Raw genomic sequence first — 13,493 nt, forward strand, 5'->3', positions numbered from 1 at the left:
CTCCAACAAGATCACTGGCGCCCGTCAAATGTTATCGGGCATGCGGCATAAGTTGTGCTAATAGGGTTGAAAACAACCGGAAAACAAATTGCTTTCGTCACATATGAAAATGCCATGGTGTGTTTGAATGTTGGACGTAGGGTGAGCCCTGAGAATGAAGCTTTCTGAGTTTATTCGACGTGCAGAGTGGAAGGCAATTATGTCTGGAGCTCAGCATGTTGTTACGACATACCCTTTCCTGATCTGATGCCGTAGTGTTCTAAGTTCTAATATGGATGTTATTTGAAGGTCGTTTGGGTTATCAGGAGAGTGCGGGGCGCTGTATTTACAAGTAGTTGCGTATTTAACCGGAGGGGCCCGTTTGAGAACTCTATAATACAACTAGTAATTTTCAGTTAGGGAACGCAGAGCGTATCGTATTGAGAGGATCTACGTATCAAACCAAGTTGTATATATACGGAAGGAAAAGGTGCGGTACACGATCTAGGTGATGTGGTGGATGACTGAGCAACTAAACAGGGCAAACAGGCGAGGTGAGTAGAAAGGAGGTGGAACCGTGACACTCACGTCTTCCCTGAAACCAAATCTTCCCTTCATGGTGGGAATTGCTAAAAATATGCACTGGAAGTCATGACGCTTTACACACCTTGATTAGGGGAACTCCCACTCATCATTTTGATGATTTCACATATTACGTGCCCGCACCTATTATTATACCAATAAGTGAAAATATAGTCCAGATGACACCTTGACCGATCAGCGCTGGCGGGCAATATCTAAAAAGTTCGTTAGCCTTCGTTCAACACAATAGTCGCCATACTCAAGCCATACAAATTACCAGCTAGCTTCACGAACCCAGCCCAAAAAATCCAGCTCCCCATCCATGTCGAGATGAGAAGGATGAAGAGGGCGGTTATGATCAGCGACTTTTGTTCGCGTACCTGCCATGTGCTACTGTGCTCCGTATAAATAGCGATAATAAAAGTCGATGCGGCAAGAAGGAAAATAGACCCGGCAACGAGGTAGTAAAGTGCGCCTGAATACATCATTCGGGCACCGTGTGGTAATGAATGATACATTTTGGTTTTGTAGACTTTGTAGTAGCCATGAGTAGCCGCGAAATGTGCTGTACGGCCCATGATGTAAAGGCTAATGATCTGCAGCAAGAATTCTCCGATAAACTGGGACATGAAGGCGGACCACCATGGAAAGTCCTCCCCGAGATATTCGTCCTCTTGCTTATGACCAGAATCGTCATAATTGTCGATGGGTGCGTATTTCGATGGGCTTGGTTTAATTTTTGATGGTCGTCTCTCTCTGAACGCGAATGCACCGAGTACAATCCAGGAAAGGCGAGGTCGGGCGACAAGGAAGAACATGAGCTCCCAAATCTTATAATTCGCGTGATATCCTGCTGTTCTCTTGATAATAGCCGCAATAAAAGCATTCGCTGCGAGCTGCAGGCCCACTGGAAGGATCCACACGTATTTCCATGCCTTACTGCTCTTCTTCCCATATTTCCCACAAGTTAACCTTTTAACGACAAGACGGTGACCAAATATTACCGCGAGCACGCTGACTACTCCATTTACAGCGGCGAAGGTGCCTAACAGCGAGGAGACTGGCGGACATTGATGAACGTTGGGATCCTTAGGAGTAATTGTCCACCCCCATGGCAAATAAACGGTGTTGTTCGTAGGGTGTTCGGCCATTGTGTTGAGGTCCACCGACCTATGCGCACCCAAGGAGATAGTTTGCAGCCACCGTCTTCTCCAAACGCGATTCTCGTAGGTGGTAGAGGGCGGTCGAGTTACTTGGAGATCATGAAATCACTACCATAGTTGTAAGCACGACTGCTTATTACATAGTATACTCAATGGGCACAATTACACAGGGCTCAACGGAGATTGAACACTCGTAGGGTGCCTTCGAGTACTGAGTTATGAAAGAGAGGACAGCGACCACATATATATGACGCAAAGGCTGTGTGAGCGTCAGGATTCGAGATATAAAAAACAAAATTAGAGCATCGCAGAAGTGAAAGTTACGAAGCGGTACTTAAGGGGAGGAGAGCAGTCTTGTCTGTCTGCCTCCTCGACGATTAACCCTTACATTTGCTAAATTTATCTCTAATTCGAAAAGCCATCATGCGGGTGAATAGCTGAAAAGAGCTGCCAAGTATTGCGGCGCAAAGAGTGGCTTTTGCTGTCGCGCAATGCATCGTGCCCCTAGAATAAGTCATGGGACAATTTCTTGATGGCCCGTGTAAGGAACAACTTATAATTGGCAACCCCAATGTTTATAAATTATTCTACAAGTCAATGATAAAGCTTATCTAGTTATATTCTGCTCGGCTTCTAAGTTACTAAATAACAACTCTTCGCGTTGTGGTAAAATTGCTATTGAAAGACAGCGCCTTATTCTAGGATGCCTGCCTCGCAGGAGTTCGGCTAATTCCCGGCCGGGGTTGAAGTAATTAAAGCCAACTATAAGCAATTTAAAAATTGCTCATCTACTCATGGGATTGTATATTGACGAGAAGCCACCATGTATGGACAGCGACACAATGCCACCCAAACAAGTGGGGATACAATGGACAAGAGTCGTTGCTCCGAACGCCACTGTCCATCCTGAACCTTATCTCGGAGCCAGATCCGTACACTACAATAATGGGACCCCTACTTACGGCCCCGGATATCCTATTGTCTCCCTATTATCATCAATTATCCTACCGTATCTACAGATATATTAGTTATATGGCTTTTGTTGTAAAAAAGGCTCACTTACTCCAACAGTAACCTGAAAAACCAAACCTCAAAATCCACATTCCTAAACACCTTGTTGGCCCATTCTCGTCCCTGAACGGCCACATTCGGCGCCTGAAGCTTTCCCTCCTCTTCACTAGAGAAGTATCTAATAAGTTCCAGCCACTCTTCACCACGAAGCGAGATTGGGATATAGTGCACCCAAGGCTTTAACCAGTCTTTGTGCCATTCCTGGAAAATCGACATCTTGTAGACCAAGCTCATGCTCTTGAGGAACGCGTAGAAGCGGCCACTAAATGCATTGCCATCCATATCAAGGAGATGTTGATACTGCCAAGCATCCTGTCCATCAGCCCGATCAACTACGTTGAAAAACTCGTTCTGTGCATCGCAATCGCCGGGGTCGCATTGTCCCACATGTGAAAATTTAACGTCAAAGAGATCTTTATATTCTTGCCGAGGCACTTCCTTCATCTGCCAATCTGGCGATTTTTTTTGTCCTTGGTTCACTAGGATCTTTGCCTTGTCGGGTGCGTTCATTTTCTGGACAACACGTTGACGGTGCTGCCGCCTCCAGCCCCCATTCCGGCTGAATCCTCCGGTCGTTGATCCTCGCCAATATAGGTTATTTGTCTTGTTGTCCCAGTCCGTATCGCGCTCCTCATCATAGCCAACCTTGCCGAACCAGTACCACGGACTTGGGTAGATAATATCCTGGAAACTGCTGAGTTTACTTTGGGAAAAGATAGGGATTAAGTCATGGACAACGTTAAACGCATTGGGCCGCTCGAAGAATCCGTATGTCTGCCGAAACGAAGGTGACATACAGATGTCGGAGAAAGCTGACTGGTTGTAGACGAAGCCGAGGTCTCCAATCGCGTAAGAAGTGAGATTATCCGCGGTTACGTCTTCATAGCTGCGTGCTGGGCTGTTGGGAGAACAGGACATTCTTGCATGTGTCCAAGTCTGTTGATGCGCGAAGTGGTTGAACCGAGTTGTCTTAGATTCAGGAAATCGTTGACCGTTTCCCATATCATCGGGCCTGTTTGAGAAAGCATTCAGTGGAGAAGTGTTCGCTAGAGCTGCAGGCATGCGCTGACCCCTGGCAATTTCGACTATATGAGAGAGCTGATCGTGGGGTACAACGACACGGGGTTCGTCGTGAATATTGAAGGCAACATCCATATCCGGGAGATGTTGCACAAAATTCTTTATCATACCCAGAGTCGCCTTTTGTTGCCACTCTGCGCCCCCCTCAATTTTAACGGCTTCGCCGTCGCGTATAGAAAGTCCAATCAATGAGTTCTCATCCGATCCCAAGACCTCCCTCACACGCGCTCTGATGGTTGATGGTTTAAGTGCCCAGAATGGGAGCAGTGCTTCATTTATGGTATCGAATTCGTCGATGAGCTGAATATCTGCTCTCATGGCAAATTCATACCATTTCTCAAATCTTGGTGGCGGAGGTATCCTATAGCGGCGGCGATATTCAGAGACAGCGTCGGCCAACGAAACCGATTGTCTCGCTAGCTGATTTTTGAACTCTTGTTCCGATGATCTGATGAGTTGATCGACAGGATGGCCTTTCTTAGTGTCAAGCTGAAGAGGCCCGAATGGCTCAATGGAGGGATTAACTTCAATGATAGGCGTATTGCTACGGTCGAAGGATCGTAGGGTAACGGTATGGTAAAAGAACTGTACAAACAGGATCGTAAATGACAGCAGCCCGAGTAGGAGGACTATGCGTTTTGCGCGCATCGTGCTTCGACGGCCGAATATGCTTTGTGTTGACGACGAAGGATTGTACAAGAATAGAATGCTTGTGGATGCGAATATGGCGGTAAACCAGGCTCCCGAAAGCGAGGACGCAATATTAAGGCGAGCATACAAGTAAGCTGCTACAACAACGAAAGATGTTCGAAGAGCTCCTTGTTGATAGAGCTACAAGAAATAGACATCAGCGGATGTTCGTTCAACGGAGGCGGTAGGAGAGGGCTGTCCTATAGAAATAATAGAAACTTTTTCAACAAGGCACATGCTGTGGAATGCATGATTAGGCCTAGAAAAATTCCATAGGCTTATCTATGAAACGGTTAAACATAGGAGATAATGCAAAAATTGCCGAAGCTAAAATACTGATCGTGGTGGAAAGCCGTGCAGCCACGCTCTCTTGACTTAGAATTAAGAAGAGCGGCAAGGCCAGACGATGTATCAGGAAATAAAGCAGAAAGACAGTACAAGGAAGACCTAGGAAGCTTACCGTCATGAATAATAAGATTTTTTCCAATGTGCCCACAAGTATCATCAAGACGCATTGCTTTATCATTCTATGGTTTTGAACCAATTTCCAGTCCCCTTCCAGCTTCGCGATCTCAGGATTCCATGTCAGTACATCGGCTCTGAATCCTTCCATGAAAAACGCGGCAGCACCGCAGGATATTGTAATGACGGCAGCAACATCCCGTAGAGATGTGATATAATGCTCCTGTTGCGCGCCATCCAATGAATTCCGTCGCGAAAAAGTCCCATTTGCAGACACAAGCCCACGACTTTCAGCATTTTTCTCATCTTTTGTATGTCTGATTGCGTTTTCGAAGAGCACAAGCTTTGCAGCAGTGAAAAATGCGCTGGAGAATCCAAGCGCAGAGGTCGGGGATGTTATGAATGGGGTGCTCAGTACAGCACCAGCTGATAGCGTGACAATTATTAGGAGACGAGAAGACCCAGTATGTGTTCCCCCCTCTGCGCTCGAGCCGCTCTCAATCGAATGGCCGTCAAGAGGGAAGAAGTTTGGTAAAGCTCCGGCTCTGGGCCAGAATTCCGTCTCAAGGAGGAGAAATATAAGTCCTGGCAGTAGTGCCTATCCAACCGTTAGTCATAATTCTCTAAAGGGGCATTAGACTCGCCAACCTTTGTCCACCATATTCCCTCTCTGTCGCGTGCTGCTCGTTCGCAGATTTGCGCCAAAGCAAATAAGCCTCCCGCAGCCCAACTAAATTTCTTTCTTATAGTGTTGTCAAAACCCGAATATAACCCTGCACGAGCTATACTAAATATCCAAATCAAGCCCCATGATATTGATGTTATGAGTAGCGAGTGTTGAACCGGGGTGTTGATAGTTGATATGATGGATACGACGAGGAACGCTGCAGGAAGAAGGAAGGGCGAATACTGGGCGACATTTTCTACCATTACAGGGATGACTGGTTGCATTGGGAGCAGAGGTTATCGGATGTTGAAGGACATGTCTCTTGGTACAATGGCTTGAAGGATTCGGGGGCCGGCGCCCCAAAACAGGAAGTTCGCTGCAATTCCCCAGGATAAGGTCTTGGCGGCCGCTAGTGACGCGGAAGGCTGACCCCTCAAGAGGTGGCTCCTTTTCCACCCCCTTACCTAAATGGACTGAATACCTCCGACAACACTTTCAATGATAGAGCGAAAAAAATTAGAGATTGAGGATTAGAGATTTGAATTATCATATCCGCTAAATACAATTTCTATCGTTTATTACGTCCCATGGCCTAGCGATGCACAATCACCAACTCCATACTACTCCTGAAAGATCTGATTTCCTAGAACGGAGACGGAATGAAAATAAAGGATGGTGCTCCATGGTATAATGCTAACCGAAAAAACCTCTCAACACAATTTCCAAAACTTCGGGCTCTCAATTTAGGACCGTGCGTTGAAACCTTGGGGGTGTCTCAAATGAAGTCTTGCTCATAGCCTCGGCATGAAGCTACACTTTTCGTCCGCGATCAGAAAAGAAATGGCATTGTTTGACATGTGCAGCAGTCCCAGTCTTGGGGTCAAAGATGTGGCAGCCATAAACTGCAGCGTTTGGAGGGGTGTACACTGTAATCAATCAATGAAAGCTTATCCAAGCGATTCGACATTACCCACAATGTAAGGAAACGGCAACATTTTCCGGATCAGGGTTTGTCACCTGGTGCAAACCAAGCTGATCGGACATATACGTGACTTGGTTTTCTTGATACACTGTCTCTTTCTTGACCTTTGGCGGTGAAGGTTCGCCGCTGTTAAGGACAGATTGATTAGGCCAGGAGAAGAGAGTTTCTTTCAAAGAACCTTTCAGGACCTTCATGATGCAGTGCGCATTGGCGTGGCTTGAGTAAATGTGAGCTCCTATCCGCGATGCTCGGCGGGAAGGGAGACTTACTCATGGATAGGGCTACCCTTGCCTGGCGTCCAGACGAGTATAAGCTGTTGTAAATTAGTCAAAACTTCTCGAAGTACGAGTCTATCCAGGTGCGTCAATACCAGATTACTCTTCCCGTTACCCTTGTCCACAAGGTTTCTTGTATAAGGTCTAGAAGGATCGCCTAGCGCATACTTCTGCCACTCTGATGGGTTGGACACATATTCCTCCATCAATGACTGTAGCTCTTTCGGGTCTACATCTGCAGAGTCTATGCCAGAAGTCGCACCCAGTATTTTACTAAGGTCTTCAACGAGCGTGTGGAAGGCATCAGGCTTGCTGAATTTAGAGGTGGGACCGAAAAGAGCGTCCTTTGCGAGTGCTGGCATACTGGCATTCGTGTCAATGCTATCGTGACTGTCTTCGTGTGCTGCTCGATATAAAGACTAGAAGGACAAGTATTAATAGTAGGCTAGCGGAGTTGGATGCTCCGATCTTGAGAAGCAATGGCGAGCGACGGAACCCAGATAATAAGGAACCCTAGATCTACATATGCGATTTGGCTACGGTGATCCTTGTAGCAGTCACCATGCTTTGTGTCATGCTCCACCGCCTCCAGTTCACGAGTAATTAGGTCTGCAGGTTATCGTGGGCTGCGGTAAAGGACACTTGTTTGCGGTTGGCGTCGGACCTCCGAATTTTAGGAGCAGCAGCCGCCCGGCACCAGGAGCACTCGTTTTTCCGACGGCCCCTCGCTCGGCGTCATCCCGCATTTTCGTGAAATCTTTTTGGCCACTACCCTACGAACATCGATCTCCACGTTTACTTGCTGTAAAGCTCATATTGCTATCACTGTGTTGATAACTATTCTGTCTTTATAGGAAGGGCCATTACCAAACGCCCAAAATGGCGACGACTGTGGATAAGGTAGCTGTCCTTGGATATTTCTGGCCTACTATACTGACATTGTGCGTGGGACAGATCAAAGAGATTGAGGCCGAAGTGAGTATTGCTAATGTTGCCCTCCAACGGCATGGGTTTAATGTCCAGTTAGATGGCAAGGACGCAGAAAAATAAAGCCACCTCTTTCCATCTTGGTACGGACATTCCATCACAAAAGTGGCACGTAAAGAGCTAATTAAGAGCTCAGGACAACTTAAGGCGAAACTTGCAAAATTAAAACGAGAACTTCTAACCCCTACATCTGGCGGTGGTGGAGGCGGTGGTAAGGCATAATCACATGCAGAACCAAGCACTAGCTTACACTATGGGCCAGTTGGCTTCGATGTTGCAAGAACCGGCGTTGCCAGCGTGTGAGCCTATGCCACGATGACTCCAATTGTCCCATTGCTTGACTAACGCAAATTCAGTGGATTCATCGGATTTCCTTCTGTGGGCAAAAGCACACTGATGAGCAGGCTCACCGGTCAACACTCAGAAGGTCCGTACCACGTTGCCTTTGTACCATGTCCATAATTTCGAGATTCTGACAGCCACATAGCGGCAGCGTATGAGTTTACGACAGTGACTTTCCCAAGACTTTTCTTGTTGTATAATTCCTGACTTCGATCTAGCTTACGACGGTGCCCGGCCAAGTTATGTACAATGGAGCCAAAATCCAGATGCTCGATCTTCCAGGTATCATTCAAGGAGCGAAGGACGGCAAAGGTCGTGGTCGGCAAGTTATTGCCGTTGCAAAGACTTGCCATTTGATATTCATTGTATTAGACGTGAACAAGCCACTCACAGACAAGCGCATTATCGAGTCCGAACTAGAAGGGTTTGGAATCAGAATTAATAAAAGTCCTCCTAACATAAATTTCAAAAAGAAGGATAAGGGAGGCATTAGCATTACCAGCACCGTGCCGTTAACGCACATTGACCATGATGTAAGTTTGTTCCACGGCATAAAATTTGAGTACGATCTCAACCCGCAATCAGGAGATAAAAGCCGTAATGTCTGAGTATCGTATATCGTCAGCAGACATTGCCATTCGTTGCGACGCTACTATTGACGATTTAATCGATGTTCTCGAAGCAAAAAGCCGAAGCTATATTCCGGTAATATATGCGCTGAACAAAATTGATTCGATTTCCATCGAAGAATTGGATCTGCTGTATCGGATTCCGAACGCTTGTCCGATCAGCTCGGAGCATGGCTGGAACATTGACGAACTTTTGGAGCAGATGTGGGAGAAGCTGAACTTGAGGCGGGTCTACACGAAACCAAAAGGAAAGATGCCAGATTACTCTGCGCCAGTGGTACTCCGGTCGAATGCTTGCACTGTTGAAGATTTTGTTAGTTCGGCTGCTTCTGGGATGCCCCTTCATCGCTGACTCCACTCCAGTGCAACGCGATCCACAAGACAATAGTTGAGCAATTCAAGCACGCGATAGTGTATGGCAAGTCGGTCAAACACCAACCGCAGCGTGTTGGATTGGCCCATGAGCTCGCCGACGAGGATATCAGTAAGTTGGACCACCAACACCAGACTATATCTTTGCCGGCCCCACGGCTTACCTTGTGACCAGTAACGATCATCAAACGTTGAACATCGCCGGTCGTGCTGATTCCTATCATCAATCTTGCCCCGGACGGCGAGATTTAAGTGGCGCGAAGAAAATATATCAAAGGATGGCATAGAGTGTCTCATTCTCGTATCAGAACGTGATTGTGTCATGGGAGGACAAGGCGAGCAAGGCAACCAATGATGCGATGGAGGATTGGACAAGTTGCAGTGCCAATAGTATCGCATCAGCATCGGCACGTTTATTTTGGTAAAGCAGCTTACACAGCGGATCGGGTTTATCACTCGCCCACGGCCAGCCGAAGGCAGGCGTCTTTCCTCGATGGGCCACTCAATCATGGCCGTTGTCCGAAATAGGACTATCTTCAGTGCGCGATGGCCACTAAAGAAGCCTCGTCCGTGTGGTGTCTTGGAGGATGATGGTGCTATTGGAATGGTCTCAAGCAATATCCTTTTTCCATATCGTTATTTCGGAAATCCAGATAATACGACGATCATTTTCTAGCCTTTTCAAGTGTTCTGGGCGCTGATTGGCTGGCCGGCCGTAGTTTTGTCAAGTCGGAGAAATCGAGCAGGGGGAACGATGACACCCGACTCAGCGTCGTCGGGCGCTAAGACCCCCTCGCTTTCTCCCCATCTCCGCGCAGTCTGTCCATCCCCCCTCGAGCGTGAGTGGTCCATATTATCAAACCTAAAATGTCTCGGTGGCTCGATTTGCAAGGAAGCCATATCAATCCTTTCCGCATCCGTTTCAGCCTTCTTACCCTCTGGGCAGCGACCCCAAATACCCCAAAGCCCGGCCCTTATGCGCACCACGGCCGGCCGAAGACGTTTGGCTGCGACTGCGAGGCTTGACGCCGTGGGTGCTGTACCTGAGTGAGCACTGCCATTGGGGTCGCGCGCCACCCAGGTACACCAGCGGCCCCAGCTCGACGCAGACGAGGCCCATCCTCGTGCAGCAATATCGATACTCGACTCTGGGGTTCCGCCCTCGCACGCTGTGCTGATTAGCCGGCCAGCATACGCAAAAGGGTACGGAAGTATGGGCGATCGTGCGGTTTAGTCGATAGTCTAGTCGACAAGCAGGCCTAGCTGATGGCTTGCGCGAAATCGCCTAGACTTCCCACAATTGCTCGCCCTTGTTGACTGCCGGTCCACCTATGACGGCCGCCTTCATGGCCCGCGTCTCCTCGCAGCTCCCGGACGACCCGCCCGCTAAGCCCAACGTTCTCGCGGTGCTTGTGCGGTATCGCTTCGCTTTTGCGACCAGCGCTCTAAGTGCTCCAAGTGCTCCAAGTGCTCCAGCCTACCAGCCCGAAGGCTCCGTGCGCTGCTCCTAGCTCTACCAACGCCTTTTCTGTGAGAAAATGTGGCCTTCCCCATACATCCTTGAGCTCGAAACAAACAAGGGGCCTCTTCGCATCTCGTCCCGCTTCTGCAACCGGTCCCGCACCGCACCGCTACGCACCGCACCGCAGTCCCTACCCCGTACCTGGTCTACCAAACCCTCTATTGCCCAGCCCAAAGCCACCCTCAGCTGCAGCTTCTCGACCGACAAAAAGAATCATCCTCGCCGCACACGTGTGGCATTGTGTGTCAGCTCTCCTCGTTTCGTTTCAGCATCCTGCGCTGCGCCAGATTCTGTCAGCATTTTTACTCTTTTGTCGTGGTACCAGCTCTGTTTCGCTTCGTCAGGAACCGTCACTTGTTCGCTCATGCATGCATGCAAGCTGCCGACTCTGAGGTCACTCTAGTCCAGGAACACGACGGCTTGGGCGCAGATGCCCAGCTTGCCACCCGAATCTCTTCAGATCTAACGCGGACTTTCACGATAGCACGGTTAACCAGAACAATCGCGCATTGCTTCAGTGGACCCGCAATTGCCGACATGAGTCAAATGGGTATGGAGCATGAGCAGCATCAACCGCAAGAGACTGGCTACCACGACAGCAATGGCTCCTGGGTGGATAGTAATGCATATAGCCATTCGCAGCATCAATCGCCTGTCCAGGAGTACAATGGCTTCGCTTTTACCCCACTGCCTATGGAGCCACTCTATACAACCGGAATGCATCCCCCCAGGACTACGCACCAACAGCTTCAACCCTTGATTATGCCACAATGGCCGAGTATGTTGACAAGCCAATCCAGCTATGTCCCGCCAATCTTTCCTACAGCACCAGTTCCAATTACTCCGGCTTCTGCCACTCCAGCATCGGCAACATCAACTCGCTCGCAAACCTCATCAACACCGAGGAAGACTCTGACAGATGCTGACCGGAGACGAATGTGTCTCTATCATGAAGAGCATCCTACGGTAAAGCAAACTGAGATTGGAGGTGAGTACTCCTCACAAGCAATTCCCGAAGCGTTTACCGAGCTAACGATTTATCCTAGCGATGTTTGGCGTTGAGAGAAGGTACTCCAATTCTTATCTGTGTCATCTTTGCATAAGTTGATTGGGTTTTCTAGTACCGTCTCGAAGGTTTTGCGGCAGAAGGAAAAGTATCTTTATCAAGATGACGGTAGTCGATCACCTATCAAAAGGTCAAAAGGAAAGTTCCCAGACATAGAAAGAGCACTATCAAACTGGGCAAGAAACCATCAGAGGCAAGGTTTACCTCTAAACGATGCAATGATCAGAGAGAAGGCTCGCTTTTTCGCGACAACCGTAGGCAATTCGGAAAGCCATCTGAAGGCCAACAGCACCAGCTGGTTGGAGAAGTTCAAGCAGAAAAATAATCTCATGGGAGCGAAATCGAGAAAGAACTCACTAGCAGAAGAATCAGAGGGAGCCTCAAATCCGCCGTCGACTTCGCAGACTCCAAACGGTATCTCCCCAACATCACCGAGCGGGGTACCGTCACCATCGCCGATAGCGATGGCGGCAACAAAGAGTGAGGAGAGCTTGAAGACAGAAAGTCCAGACAGCTATGTGGACTTTACAAATGGTCATCGACCTTTCCATTCGCAAAGTAATACGTCTCTTTCTAGCGTTTTCACTGATACAGCACCGTCTTCTTTCTCTGCAGGGCCCACAAGCCCAACATCGCCGTTCTTCACGCCGGATTCTGCTTGTGGGCCCAACTCTTTCATGCCTTCACAGCAAGCTAGAGGACAGCCTGGAAGTAGTAATTTTCAGCGACCGCGAAGTCAAACGTTTCCGATGCTTGTTGGAGTAGAGCAGTACATATCTCCACCACCATCGTCAGAACCCATGACTCCAAAATATCTCAACAGCACAGCCTTGGAGTCTCCCTTATCAGAGATGCAGTCATCGCTCGGTGGCGTGGATGACGCGATGCAATCATCACAGTCCCAAATTGTGACCAGTTCAATGCAACCCCCTCCTGTGCCAGCTGTCCCTCCGGTCAGCATTCCACTTCAGCAGCGACAGCAATCTTCTCCGATTAGCTCTGACAACAGTGCGCCAGGGTCACCTTCGCAGGAAGATGCTCGTCGGGCTCTTGAGATCGTTATGAATTTCTTTGAGCACCAACCAAGCGGATTCGTGGAGCCGCAAGAGTATGTTATGATTGGAAAGCTTATGGAGAAACTGAAGTTGCAGCGTAATGGCGAACATTTGCCTGGGGGAATGCATCGTATTCCTGAGCAAGAGTATGGCGTAAGAAAGGTCGAGTAACTGAAATGATACACTTGGACGGGATCAAGTAGGCAAGAGCTGGGACTGGAGGACTTTTGATTTTATAAGGCTGGTGTACTCTCGTGGGCATAGGTGTTTCTGGGTCCGGTTTCCAGTTTCAGATACATATTTCACCATCCTTTCGATCCTGGTTGCATTTTGCTTCCAGGGTTTTCGGTTTGTTTGGAGCTCTGGGGACAACTCTTTTCGGGGGAAACGGACGGTTAGGAAGACACCTGGGTAAATATAGCGGTAGCATACATTCACATTTGGACGGACGTTGGGAGGAGTTGGAGCTGGTATTATTATCTCAACTACCACAATCATCAGCAGCATCATCTTCATCGGCATGATCTTCATCACCATCACCAGCGATTTCTCGGAGCCTAGGACACTTC

At 48.5% G+C, this 13,493-nt stretch overlaps 5 protein-coding genes across 5 annotated transcripts; 2 read left to right on the forward strand and 3 right to left on the reverse strand.

The window, feature by feature from the left end:
• Window positions 1–469: 469 nt before the first annotated feature.
• On the reverse strand, window positions 470–2,124 carry K441DRAFT_635351 (uncharacterized protein). The gene is made up of 4 exons (XM_067646430.1): window positions 2,113–2,124; window positions 1,891–1,983; window positions 832–1,832; window positions 470–776 (listed from the first exon to the last, which is right to left on the reverse strand). The coding sequence occupies exons 3-4, from the start codon at window positions 1,710–1,712 to the stop codon at window positions 692–694; spliced, it is 966 nt and encodes a 321-aa protein (XP_067504562.1). The 5' UTR covers window positions 1,713–1,832; window positions 1,891–1,983; window positions 2,113–2,124; the 3' UTR covers window positions 470–691.
• Window positions 2,125–2,329: 205 nt separating this feature from the next.
• On the reverse strand, window positions 2,330–6,014 carry K441DRAFT_659046 (glycosyltransferase family 90 protein). Its single transcript, XM_067648456.1, has 4 exons — window positions 5,676–6,014; window positions 5,026–5,625; window positions 2,788–4,706; window positions 2,330–2,737 (listed from the first exon to the last, which is right to left on the reverse strand). The coding sequence occupies exons 1-4, from the start codon at window positions 5,976–5,978 to the stop codon at window positions 2,683–2,685; spliced, it is 2,877 nt and encodes a 958-aa protein (XP_067504563.1). The 5' UTR covers window positions 5,979–6,014; the 3' UTR covers window positions 2,330–2,682.
• Window positions 6,015–6,224: 210 nt separating this feature from the next.
• Window positions 6,225–7,443, reverse strand: K441DRAFT_659047 (putative cysteine dioxygenase Cdo1). Its single transcript, XM_067648457.1, has 4 exons — window positions 7,047–7,443; window positions 6,946–6,989; window positions 6,669–6,892; window positions 6,225–6,620 (listed from the first exon to the last, which is right to left on the reverse strand). Exons 1-4 carry the CDS (start codon window positions 7,311–7,313, stop codon window positions 6,505–6,507), a joined length of 651 nt encoding a protein of 216 aa, XP_067504564.1. The 5' UTR covers window positions 7,314–7,443; the 3' UTR covers window positions 6,225–6,504.
• Window positions 7,444–7,978: 535 nt separating this feature from the next.
• On the forward strand, window positions 7,979–9,452 carry K441DRAFT_558060 (P-loop containing nucleoside triphosphate hydrolase protein; the record flags this gene model as incomplete). Its single annotated transcript, XM_067643399.1, has 8 exons — window positions 7,979–8,021; window positions 8,075–8,149; window positions 8,201–8,237; window positions 8,295–8,365; window positions 8,426–8,448; window positions 8,499–8,813; window positions 8,866–9,222; window positions 9,273–9,452. The coding sequence occupies 8 exons, from the start codon at window positions 7,979–7,981 to the stop codon at window positions 9,450–9,452; spliced, it is 1,101 nt and encodes a 366-aa protein (XP_067504565.1).
• A 1,888-nt stretch (window positions 9,453–11,340) lies between these two features.
• On the forward strand, window positions 11,341–13,095 carry K441DRAFT_558002 (CenpB-DNA-bind-domain-containing protein; the record flags this gene model as incomplete). Its single annotated transcript, XM_067643397.1, has 3 exons — window positions 11,341–11,791; window positions 11,850–11,871; window positions 11,925–13,095. 3 exons carry the CDS (start codon window positions 11,341–11,343, stop codon window positions 13,093–13,095), a joined length of 1,644 nt encoding a protein of 547 aa, XP_067504566.1.
• Between the last annotated feature and the right edge of the window lie 398 nt (window positions 13,096–13,493).

This window comes from Cenococcum geophilum (assembly GCF_001692895.1).
Source record: "Cenococcum geophilum 1.58 unplaced genomic scaffold K441scaffold_18, whole genome shotgun sequence".
Lineage (NCBI taxonomy): Eukaryota > Fungi > Ascomycota > Dothideomycetes > Gloniales > Gloniaceae > Cenococcum > Cenococcum geophilum.

Excerpts from the sequence above, each read along its gene's own strand:
- K441DRAFT_659046 (XM_067648456.1), bottom strand. The coding sequence starts at position 5,978 with ATGCAACCAGTCATCCCTGTAATGGTAGAAAATGTCGCCCAGTATTCG. Across the intron at positions 4,707-5,025 it reads AAATCTTATTATTCATGACG|CTCTATCAACAAGGAGCTCT; the intron begins GTAAGCTTCCTA and ends TATTTCTTGTAG. Across the intron at positions 2,738-2,787 it reads TTTTTCAGGTTACTGTTGGA|ATACGGTAGGATAATTGATG; the intron begins GTAAGTGAGCCT and ends ATATATCTGTAG.
- K441DRAFT_635351 (XM_067646430.1), bottom strand. The coding sequence starts at position 1,712 with ATGGCCGAACACCCTACGAACAACACCGTTTATTTGCCATGGGGGTGG. Across the intron at positions 777-831 it reads GTGAAGCTAGCTGGTAATTT|ATATTGCCCGCCAGCGCTGA; the intron begins GTATGGCTTGAG and ends CGAACTTTTTAG.
- K441DRAFT_659047 (XM_067648457.1), bottom strand. The coding sequence starts at position 7,313 with ATGCCAGCACTCGCAAAGGACGCTCTTTTCGGTCCCACCTCTAAATTC. Across the intron at positions 6,990-7,046 it reads GTAACGGGAAGAGTAATCTG|CTTATACTCGTCTGGACGCC; the intron begins GTATTGACGCAC and ends AATTTACAACAG. Across the intron at positions 6,621-6,668 it reads TGTTGCCGTTTCCTTACATT|TGTACACCCCTCCAAACGCT; the intron begins GTGGGTAATGTC and ends GATTGATTACAG.